Below are 12,580 nucleotides of genomic sequence, written 5' to 3'. Positions count from 1 at the left end.
GTTGGTCGGTGTGATATTTGTCCCGCCCCTCCTCCACTGTGATTGGATGGCTTGGTAAAAAGTGACAGTGATGAGCAATACGTTTTACCCAAAGTTGAATACACTTCAACCCTCGGCGACCGGTAAAAAAACACGGAGCGGTTCATTCTGAAAAAGACGCTCTGTGCCTCTTAAAAACGTGGCGCTCCCATTGAAAACAATTGGAAAAATACACCAGCCGCGTGAAAAATTGCTTTAGTGGACACAGGGCCTTAGTGTCACAATTAACATTTTTTGCAGCATTGACTGCTTAAAGCTGATTAGAGACCTTGTTTGCATCATTGATTCTGTTATTTTCCTGTTTACTACTGAATCAATCTGTTCTGTATAAAGCACTGTAGAAATGAAGGTGACATGACTTTGTGTGTTTGTGTGTGTGTGTGTGTGTGTGTGTGTGTGTGTGTGCTGACCATATCATGGCAGGGGATGTAGAGGAAGTTCTGGAAGTTCTTGTTTCCGGTGCGAAGGAGAGACCAGGCGGAGCATGTGCGTTTATAGACGTTACGAGCCTCTCGCTCTTTTGCATTATTGCACAGGAAGGTGCCGTACAGACAGGAGTACGTGTGCTGAACCAGCTTCACCTAGAACAACAACAGAGTTAATCAGTATAAAACTAGAAAACAACATCTGGATGTGACCTACAGATAATATAAACTGATCATTTATCCTTCCTGCATAATCCAGCCAATCAGGCTTCAAACTCTATAAACTGCTTCATTGATTATGATGGGAACCATGTAGTCTGGCTGCATTGAATCACGCGGTTAATTTTTTTTAAAGTCCCCCTGTGGAAAAAATCCAGCTTTTAATGTTGTTTATACGTCTATGTGTTGTTTTTAATATGCTTTAAGAAAAACCATGTGTAAATTCATAAGTCGACAGCATTGCTGAGTATTTTCTCCTTAAAACTGCAGTGAACCAAAGACAGTCTCAAAAACACGGTTTGAAATCGCTGGCGTTTCTGATGTCACAAACTACCTTGTAACCAATCAGATCAACGTGTGATCGTAAACGAGTGGATCTCTGAGCTGAGTGAGTGAGTGGAGGCGGGGCTCATTTGCATATTCATAGAACCACGTATACTAAATGAGGCAAGGGTGTCGAGTTACATTCAGGCTAGTGAAAAAACCTTTAAAAATGCCATTTTGGTGATCAAAGATGAGTTTTAATAAGGGATACAATGATTGACTACAGGGGGGCATTAACTAAACATAAATGTAGCTCAAATTCTGAGGCTTATTTGTTAAATAAATCAATGTTTCGGTCTTTCTCGAGGTATTTCTTTGCCATGTAACACGGGCAACTGATGTGTTGATTGGCTAATTACTTTTGATATTTTTTCAGTTGTTGAACAAATATACAGGTGAAACTCGAAAAATTTGAATATCGTGCAAAAGTTCATGTATTTCAGTAATTCAAATTAAAATGTGAGCTAATACATTTAGTATATATAACTATATACATAAGCGTGATCATACTTTTCAGAGGGCCGACATTTCTATATTTAAAATTCTTTTTTTTGTTGATTTCATGTAATATTCGAATTTTCTGAGATTTTGAATTTGGGTTTTTCATAAGCTGTAAACCATAATCCTCAAAATTGTAAGTTTTGCACGATATTCTAATTTTTCGAATTTCACCTGTACAGTATATACACATGAAATTTGAGTCAATGCCCAGCGCTATTGTAGATAAAAGTGCAGGTTTGGTACCAGAAAGGCCTCGTTGAACTCGAACAGGCAGGGGAACTGCTTCAGGAGCTGATGAACACAGTCCAGCCACTGCAGGAACACCGGACACTGTTCACTCACGTCATCACTGTTCTCCTGATGACCACAGCGGTCCGCAAACTTGTGACCGTAATCCAACCACTCGGTCTCTATCAGCACCTGAAAACCCTGCGGACATAATCCGAAAGATGACTGGAGATCTACCAGATATGTAATATGCAGTTATATTATCGACTTAACTGCACTGACACTATCGGATGAGAACAAAATGAACTGATTACACACTATTTAAAGACAAAAAAAAAAAATCTACTCACAATAGTAATGTACTATAAATGCATTCATTTATAATTTGAATCAAATTTTTATTTATTTACACTATTAAAATAATTAAATTAGATACAAATTTAATTGAATTAAATAAATGTGAATACTATTTCTATTTTTCTGTGTGTGTGTGTTTAAAGAAATTATTGTTTTCCATTTTTATGTATCGGTTTTATAATGTACTTAAAAATACACAACCAGGGACAGGAGTTGAAAATTAGCATTAGCTATAAACTCTATATGCTGCGCATCAGGCTTTGTATTGTAAAAATGTTTGACTGTATGGTCCCTGTTAAATAAACTAAAAAAATAAATGACTGTTTTCTCCAGAGAATAATATATAAATTAACAAAATATATGATTTTTTTTCAGCAAAAATGAATGAACCATCACTGAACTTACATAAGCTGGACTATGCCACTATTTTCTGCTATTTTCAAAACAAACTTTGTTGCATTATTTACTGTTATCTCTGTAAAGCTGCTTTGAAACAATCTGTTTTTTTAAAAAGCGCTGTATAAATAAACGTTACAGGTGACATTTTAATCTAATTGTTTACAGTAGTCAACATTTGAATTGGATCAAAAAAGTTCATCAAAGTTGTCTTAAGAGAAAACGGGTATTGTTCAAAATTAATGTATACCTTTGATGAAAGGTTTGATCCACTCAAATGTTGACTACTGTATTTACTCATTTATTTGAATCTTTTTATTTATTTTTTACCGTTTTCCTCTAGTTTTTTCCACAGAAAAGGTCCCTGGACCCGAGTTTGAGACCCCAGGAGCAGCACTTCTTCACATTTACCTCTATGGTTCTGTAGAAGGGATCCAGGAGGATCTTTGCGAGGGCCACGATCTGCGGGGTCCGATCCCATCCGTCTGAACAGTGGACGAGCACCGGACGTCCCTCGCGCTCCACCGCAGAGCACACCAGAGTAGCAGCTTTCAGCATGACGGACAGATGCTGGAGCCAACGGGTGCTTTCCAGAGCCGAGAGCCAGCTGGAGAGAGCAAACCGCAGACTCGCGTTACAGAAGCAGAAACTAGGGCTGCACGATGTTGAAGAAAAATGCGATATGCAAAAACTCTTTAAATAATGCAATATGTGATGTGATAATGCTTAAAAATGTTAAATAAACTTAAATTATCTTTAAAATATATTTCAAATTATATAACCTACATACGCGTTTAATTCGTTTTGTGACAAGAAAACATCCATACAACTTCTGAAAGTGACCAGCAGTGTTTTACTATAGCATAAGTGTTATTTTAACATCAGTGTAAACAATAATCAATCGTAACACTGAATAATCAAAATGTAAAAATAAAACACTGCTTAGTTTTAACTGTATGCATTAAATATATACGGATTCTTATTAAAGCTACAAAAGTTATTCAGCCAAGAGCAGCGAGTGATTTTCTCCTTGTCTTTTGTTCATGACCCGTTATTGCAAGCCATTGCGATATGCATATCGCAATATATACATATAGATATTTTGATAATTTCTATATATTGTGCAGCCCCTAGTAGACAGTGTTGATGCATTATCAATGAAATGTTTTCAACATGCAATCAACTCGAGTTATTCTTCATTGTTATTATCTCAGATTCACAAGTGACACTTCACTTGAAGTCTTTAGTGTTTTTAATGCATTAATTATGCCATGTAATGCACCTTATAATGCATTGTATAGTCTCCTTAATAATTGTAACCGCAGTTATAATATTTATCTATTCATAGTACCTTTAGAAAGTATAATGCATTTAAACACATGACAAACAACCAATTTAAGATGCAATAAGGCATCTGCAAATATAATGCATTTTAACTTTAATGCATAACTTTTCATAAATAATTGTTAGAATGTACATTGTGAATACCTTTATAATGCATTGTACAAAAAGGCCTTAAGTAAAGTGTTAATGAAAATTGCTATGCATTCGATGCTTTACTCGTCAGCCGCGATAACACAATGTGTTTGAATTATCTTCATTTGGAGGCTTTTATTTTTATTTTCTCAGCTAATGTTTTTTATATATAATTAAATATAAATGTATAAATAGAAAATGTATTATTTAAATTTTAATATACAAACAGCAATTCAAAAGTTTGGGGTCAGTAATTTATTTTTAATTAAGACTTTTTGCATTAAATTGATCAAAATCAGGAAATCATCATATTATACTGATTTCTGAAGGATCATGTGACACTGAAGACTGGAGTAATGATGCTGAAAATTCAGATTTGATCACAGGAATAAATTACACTTTACTATATATTCACATAGAAAACAGCAATTTTAAATTGTAATAATATATCATATTTTTACTGTATGTTAGATCAAATAAATGCAGCCTTGGTGAGCAGAAGCGACTTCTGTCAAAAACATTAAAAAAATCTTACCAACCTCAAACTTTTGAACGAGAGTGTATATTAATTTCAGCACAGCGATGCAACACTTACTTGCCGGGATCTGGGATCTGACTGCAAACCGCTCGAAGTGACTGAAAGCTGTTTCTGATGGAGTGGATGTTGGCCATGCCCATAAACATCACCTCACAGTTGGGATAGTACTCTAAAAACACAAATAAACCAGAGAGAAAACAGACTTCAGTCAACAAACAAACAACAGCTATGTGTCCGTCCAAAGGTGTGAATTTGCATAAACCGCAATATTGCATAAAACATTTAAGAATATATAAATAGAGCAGCATTTCCATCCCATCTATTCAAGAGAACAAAACATAGCTTCATGGGAAATTTGTGCAAAATATAAAAAATAAAAAAAAAGAAATTTGTTGCGATCTGGGAAGAAACTGAGATCCTTTCTTACTCCATGAATGAGTTGGTCATTTGTGTTTGACGAGTCAGTTAACGTAGTGTGATTGCGTAGAGTTACGTCACACGTAGGCTCACTATTGGCCGACGCTGGTCATGTGTGTGATGCGTATGACGTACAACACCGAACCGCTGCGCTGTTACACTAGTGAACTCACTCGAGGCCCACAGAGAAGGAAATGAATAGTTGAAATAAAGTCGTTATTTTTGTTTGTTTTTGTGCACAAGTATTCTCGTCACTTGATAAACTTAAGATTGAGCCACTGTAGTCACTTGGACTATTTTAACAATATCTTTAATAACTTTTCGGGGAACAAGTGTCAATCCCTTAGAAGCCTATGGAGGAGTGATCCAGCTCTCAGATTTAATCACAAATATCTTAATTCGTGTCCCGAAGATGAACGAAGGTCTTACGGGGTTGAACAACATGAGGGAGAGTAAATACTGACAGAATTTCATTTTTGGGTGAACTATCCCTTTAAGCGCATGGGTTTTTTATGCACATTTTTAGAATTCATGCGCATCTTGGCATTTCCATCCAGCGCTTTTTATGCGATATCCAAAAATCGCCATTAAAAATAGGTGGATGGAAACAGCTAGTGATGTCCACCAATGTGAAGAGACGATCATGAGTTGACGCGCACTGACCTTCACACTCGCAGCCTCCTCCTTTGGCACGGTTCGCCACGGCGGCGGTGTATGAACGGGCATCGAGAATCAGCAGCTTCTGGGCCGCGGTGCTGGCGTCAGGAACGGGACATCCCGTCAGAGATGAGTCTGAGGACAAGACAGAGTGGATGAGATTAGAAAGAAATACTGGCATACTGCCTACTACACACTACACAGCATGATCAGCATTCAAGGGTCAGATATTAACAGGTCTAGGGGTAAAAAATGCCATCAAAATGAACAAAAATACCCACCAAATTCAAGATAAGGGGACAAAAACTATAGGTAGCACTTTACAATAAGGTCCCTTTAGTTAACAATAGTTAATGTGTTATTAAAATTAACAACAAGCAATACATTTGATACCGTATTTATAAATCTGTTAATGTTAGTTGATAAAAACACAACTGTAAATTTTTAGTCGATGTTAACAAATGAAACCTAACGATGTTAACTAATGCATTACCGAAATTTCAATATAACAACATCAAGAGCATGATTTTTTTGTCATAATATTGCAGCCCTGGCCTTTAAATGAGTTCCTGTTTTTTATTTTATCATTTTTATACTTTATGTAGGTTATTGCCATCATGCAACTGTTGTGTAAATGCATGTATGCCAACATAAGCAGCATTAAACACTAATAAAGCAAAGGCATGTCAGTCGCAGCATCTGTTCCACCTTTGCCGTATAAAGACAGCTTCTGTTGTTGGTACCAGTCTATAATTGTGAAAGTATTTGACTTAAGACAACACGGATACAATTAAACCTGGTAAAAAATGCAAATATTATACTATCAAAAACAGTGTGTGAAACAGTATGCAATAAACGATTCAAATCGAATCATTGTCAAACTGTCTAAACGGATGTTAATTAAAGTGAACCACTCATTTGGTGGAGCTTCAGTCGTGACACAATTATTATGATTATACTGCGCTGTTCTGAATCGTGACATTTTTACAACACCCGCAGAAATACGTTTTAGTATGGCAGAGAGGAGAAAACAGCAGGAGAGTAAGAATAAGTTGGCTCATGAGACTCAGTTTAATGCGACACAAGTGCAGATATAATTCTTCAGCCTGTCCCGCTGGAAAAATCAATGCTGAGATACTTCTGGCATCACGACAGCACTGATTCTTTCTGCACATGACAGCCAATTCACTTAGAAGCATTAAGATGAGAGAGACTTTACAGAGGCCAGCCAAAGCTGGACCGGAAGAGTCCAGAGATGAGTCTCGACTCAGCAGAAACACTGCGTTCAGAGGAACATCCAATCAAAAAGAGTGAGCGCATAAAGCAATGTGACTCAGCATAAATGATTATTGGAACTGAACCACCCTGCAGTTGTTAATTAACAACTGAATTAATTACATTTTATGTAGAAGATAAGTGGGGCTTACTCATCCAAACCTCCCCTCTGTGCACAATAAAATAAATAAACAGATAACATGGGATAAGAATGGGTTTCGAAGAGTAATGCAGCAAATGCATGCTTTGTAAAGTCTGAAGCTCCTCTTTAATATGCACTACTCTTTTATTAATTTAGCCCTGTTAGAGTTGAATGAGCGAAGGGGTTTAATACAGGGTCTAATGATCTGACAAAAATCATAATTTTGCAGTTTTTACTGTAACAAAATATATTTATGAACCCTTGAATTTCCCATATGGGCCAATACAGTCAATCAGCCCATTTCACTGTGCAGTGTGTTAAAGTTAACATGCAGGCTTCTTACTAGTTGCAATGGACTAAAGAAATCCTCATTTTTTAACATACCAATGCTTTTTAACTTTGCACATATTATTGGCATTCCCGAGCACGTAAACGATGCTTTTAAAGCTCAAATTTGTGCTTTGTGCTATAGGTAATAATGGTCTACCAAAATTATCATTTTAAACAGCTTTTAGTGCACCAATCTTTAAAAAAAAAACACTTTAAAATTCACATAGCTATATAAATAAAATATATAAATAATTTCAAAACCAATAAATGCCATTGAAGGGGTTATAAAAAAGTTTGGTACTACAGTAAAAAATAAATAAATAAAATAAAAAATGTGGATTTCGTTAAACCATTACCTCTAGTAATAGCTTTAATGCAATCTCTACAGTGGCCAAGAAAAGAACGAGAGTTTCCATTGTGTTGTGGCCTGATTCTGCGGTGTTGTTAACCTATATTTGCTTTTTGAATTTTTTGTTGTGTCATGCACTTCTGCCAGCCTTACAAAAACATGGTCCAAAATGGGTAGCGCTTTATTTTACACTCCTGTTCCCCATGTACATACATACTGTACATACTGTACATACATACATGGGTAATAACTAGGTAGTGACCCTGAACCTACCCCCGAACCTAACCTTAACCCATATTGTCACCTTATATTACCCAGTACTTTCTTAGGTAAGTGCAAGTACTGTAAAATAAAAAGCAACCCCAAAATGTGTGTCCCGTCTCCATGTAGCAGGACACTCATTCATGCTTACAAATCAAAGATTTTACACTTCTAAGACACTTTTAGAAGGGAAAAGGGTGACGAGGGAATCAAAACAATAAGTTGAAATGTAAAGTTGGCAGATTTAAGGTCAGTTTTTAAGTTTAAGTTAAGTCTTCTAGAAAAGTGAATTATCACAACACTTCAATTACACCATGGCCATTTGGGAGATTGTGAAACAGAAACAATCTCTGATCTTGCCGTTGTGAGACAATGGAGAAAAAAAATGCAAAATCTGCATTAAAACCAACCTGACATTCTCTAACGCATTTCTGCAGAGCGCTTCATCAGTTCGCGAAGCGTCTGATTGTGAGGATGTTGGCATCGGGTCTCGACTCATTAGATGGTGCGGTCACGACTGTAATTAGAGCGTTAACTCTTCAGCTGCGCAAAAAAACTCCTGCCAAATGCCCTCTCAGACAACAGCCTGCAAACTCATTTCCAGGCGGTTCTGCAGTCGAGTCCGTGGCACCTCTGCCCGTCTCATTCCCAGCACACATTGGCAGTGTAAGAGAGGAAACGTCCGTAATTGAAAAGTTTTCCCATGGCAAAACCCATGATTCTTAGCAATCAGTTTGGCTCGAGCAGTTCATCTGCAGTCCAACATCATAATTGTCTCTAGACGCGTTTACGCTCTTCATTTGTGGGAAAGAACGAGGGTGAGAACGCATTTTAAGACAGAAACTAATTACTAATGACATCCCCTCCCAAAATATATACAGTAATTATCTGACAGAGAAAGGATTCATTGGTCTAAAAGACGATTATTTGGAAGTCTCAGATACAACTAGTGTTTGAGGGCGGGGCACAGAGATGCTGTTCAGCCAATGAAAACCACAGGCTGGCATTATGCAAATTTGTTACATGCAGGAAATAAGACTGGACTCGTTTTAGCAGTTCAGTTTGAGAGACATTAACTTGATTTATCGTTTGTTCTTTGAAACTTTGTAGAGCTTTTACATTCACAAACTGCTGTATTACAAACTGCATTAACACTAGAACGGCCATGACGGTCATATTGACCGTTTTGAATTTTATATCTGCAATAACTTTGTTGAAAAAATAAATAAAATCCTGCTGGTACCTGACTTCTCCTAAAAGTGTCTATTTTCATTTAAAATGTTTTTCATATAAATTACACACAAGGCAAAAAAACAAATGAACAAATTTACCTATTTCGGCCATAGACAGTCATATTGACCGCACTGAATTTCGCGGTATTTTTTGTTACATTTCCTGCGGTTGACCTTTGTTTCTCTCACTGTCAACAGAATATCTAAATGAGATACTTTTAGTTGTTATTATCTTGATCTGAGTTATGTTGAATGGATATGAAAATATAGTCTATCTGTTGTGACTATGTGTCAGGCTACCTTTTCTCTAGCAGCCGTATGTGTGTGCGTAACGGTTCACTAGTTACTCAAGTCCGTGCAAAGATGAGTTAGACGAAGTGTCCTGAGAATACGGCTTTATTGATCTCTTCGGCATGCATCCACATGACTACTCGGTTCATTTCCAATGAATATATCAAGAAAATAAGGAAACATAGCTATATCTCCACTCTATTCAGCGCTGCACACGCGACCATGCGTGTTTTGGACTACACTACCCATAATTCCCTCCCGCTCGAACTACACTATCACGTCCTTACAACATGAAAGGAACAGCTTCCTATTCCTCCTTTCTCCCACAATATATGCGATAATTACGGTAGGGTACTAATGATATTATTATCTATAAATGTATAATTAAACTTGTTTAAATGAACAGTTTGAGTTGTTTTGTTTTTAAAAGATATCCTAATACAATAAATGCATTAATCTCTCAATTGGGTATTTATCATTAAAGATCTAGAGCTTATGTAGCCCCGCCCCTTTTCAGCGCTGCGCTCGTTGTCTTTTGTCTACCGCTCTGTATTTTCACAGCGATCTTGCGTATTTATAAATGAACGGCTCGTTTTAAAATCTTCCCTGTCTAATGACATTTGTTAAGACATCTGATAACTTTCGTTAACATTAAGTAAATCCACTCCAAAAGCTAATTAGTCCTGGACAGCAATGCCATAGAAATATACAGAGCGACCGCAAAAACGGAAGTTCAAAGACAGTATTATAAAGATGGCCGCGCCCTCGTTTCTCTGGCGCATACCTAGACAGCAACATAGTGTCGGCCCAGATCCGGGCCACATCTGGTACATGTGGGTTCAACGAGTATCAGATGTGGTCCGGATCTGGGCGGACAGTATGTTGGTGTCTGGGAAAGGTCTATAGAGTTTAGAATCTAGCAGTCAAAATTTAGTTATGTAATTCTGGAACTTCTAGTGTTAAAGAGAACATGGGAAAAACCTCCTGTAAAGTTAACAAACGGTCCGTGTGTTGTCAGCGTCTCACCGAAGTCACTGTCGCAGGAGTCGGGTCCGTCTCCTCTGGTCCTGCAGATCTGTGGCCCGGCGTCCAGCTGACAGGCCTTCGCTATCGACGTCACCAGATACTCGTCCTCAGTGTTCCTCCAACCCCACCAGCTGATCTCCGGCTGACTGCAGCGAGCGATGACCGCCCCGTTACGCTGGTGCCTGACGGACAGACCCAATCAAAGGGATAGTTCACCCAAAAATTTAAATTAGCCCATGATTTACTCACCCTGAAGTCAAGTGACTTCTACAATCAGAGGTGTATTAAAGAACATCCTGACTCGTGCAAGCTTTTTAAATGGCAGTGGGTTGCAACCATCATATTGAAGCTCAAAAAATATGAAATTATATTTGTTTATAAAAAAATTTACGTAACTTTATAAAACTGAACGTAACTTTTTTAGAAACTATGTCATTACAAAAGAAGAAAAACACAATGAAAAAAAAAAATGAACTCAGTCGCACAAATTTAACAGGCTCTTCAAATATGCTTCATTTTTTTGTTAATGTTTTTCTAAGATTCGTTATTGCAAATCGTGGATTCTGCATGCATTGCCACAGATTTCGGTTACGCTTCGCAGTTTTTCGTTTGCTGTTTTGGGACAAACCTCTCGTGGGGGAGGGGCTTAACAGTGATCTACTGCCCTGAAGGGGAGTAAATAAGTAACCATCCTGATTAAATAATTGGCTAACCCGATTGATCCCAATCACCGCGAGAGCTTTCCAATATGCGCGCCACTGAGTGACGTCTGTGCTTCCAGGTCAGAGAGCACCTGTCCGTCAAAAGCTCACTATCCAATCAGAGTAGATCACTGTTAAGCCCCACCCCCACGAGAGGTTTGTCTCAAAACAGCAACGAAAAACTGCGAAGCGCAAGCGAAATCTGTGGCTAAATCCAGTTATTGTGGGAAAGGTCTATAAAGGCCTTCTAAAGCAAAGCGATGAGTTTGTGTACGAAATAAATTCATATTTAACACGTTACAAAGTAAAATTCCAGCTTTCGAATTCCACTTACGCCTGAAGCGCAACTTGTGACGTCAGAAGTAGCGTAGTGCGTCATGGCGTAGCGCATATATCAGCAGTACGTCGCATTACTCGCATACGTTTTAAATAGTGCTGTCAAACGATTAAAATATTTAATCGCGATTAATCGCATTAATGTCATAGTTAACTCGTGATTAATCGCACATTTTTATCTATTCTAAATGTCTCTTGATTTCTTTTTGTTCATTATTTTTTCTCATTTTAATGCTCTTATCAACATGAAAAAAGTGGATTGCTTGCTTTGTGCACATTTTTTTTATTGAAAACAACATAGGCAATACTGTGTTCAATTTCACAATAACATTCTCACTTGGAGCAAATAATTTCTTTGTAACACAATGTAGCACTGTCCATCAATAAAAGGGTGAAAGAAATACTGACGAGGTACTGATATTGACGAGGGGGCGGAGAATTCGCATCAGCTGTGTGTGTGTGCTTGCTTGGCCATCATCAAGTGGTACTTCAGACTGGACGTGCTGCGATGATGATAGCTCAGTTCATAACGACAAAACACACAGATCACTTTGGTCTAGTCAATGGAACCATTTGCCAACTTTTTAAAAGTAAACTTTCCATTCAGAATCTTATTGGCATCCATTTCGGCGTCTCGCGCTCGCCATCCACTCAAAACGTAACGTTAACCAATTTGGCCGGCTCGCAAGCCCAAACAAGTGTGTGTGCGCGTGCCTGTTGTTTTGTTTCCGGTCTAGCTAGATCCACTTGCGCTTTGGTCGACGAAGCAACAAAACGTCCTCGCACGGCGCAAGCCCTTGAAATGAATGGGTTTCATAGCGCAGCGCCGCGCATGCCGCGTCCTGTTACAAAAGCATGTGAAAAAAAACTACAAAGTTTGCTAGACCAAAAAGACTGTTAATCTCGCGATAAAAAAATTAATCGCGTTAAAATGGTTTTGCGTTAACGCCGTTAATAACGCGTTTAACTGACAGCCCTAGTTTTAAATGAATATTTTTCTTACACAAACGCATCACTTCGCTTCAGAAGTCCTTTATTAACCCCCGGAGCCGTGTGGAGT

The 12,580-nt window shown here is 37.9% G+C and overlaps 1 protein-coding gene across 6 annotated transcripts in view; it reads right to left on the bottom strand.

Moving 5' to 3' along the window:
* mtmr4 (myotubularin related protein 4) overlaps window positions 1-12,580 on the bottom strand; it is a 94,813-nt gene that overhangs the window by 13,997 nt on the left and 68,236 nt on the right. For all 6 annotated transcript variants that reach the window (XM_077222459.1, XM_077222467.1, XM_077222462.1 and 3 more), the window contains 6 exons: window positions 10,484-10,665; window positions 5,584-5,712; window positions 4,561-4,672; window positions 2,901-3,096; window positions 1,752-1,937; window positions 450-620 (listed from right to left, as the gene is read on the bottom strand). In XM_077222459.1, coding sequence (XP_077078574.1) covers window positions 450-620; window positions 1,752-1,937; window positions 2,901-3,096; window positions 4,561-4,672; window positions 5,584-5,712; window positions 10,484-10,665 — 976 coding nt within the window. The remainder of the gene's footprint in view (window positions 1-449; window positions 621-1,751; window positions 1,938-2,900; window positions 3,097-4,560; window positions 4,673-5,583; window positions 5,713-10,483; window positions 10,666-12,580) is intronic.

This window comes from Siphateles boraxobius, unplaced genomic scaffold (assembly GCF_051911475.1).
Source record: "Siphateles boraxobius isolate OS27281-9 unplaced genomic scaffold, OSU_SipBor_1 120, whole genome shotgun sequence".
Lineage (NCBI taxonomy): Eukaryota > Metazoa > Chordata > Actinopteri > Cypriniformes > Leuciscidae > Siphateles > Siphateles boraxobius.
This window is presented reverse-complemented; position numbering and strand designations above follow the sequence as displayed.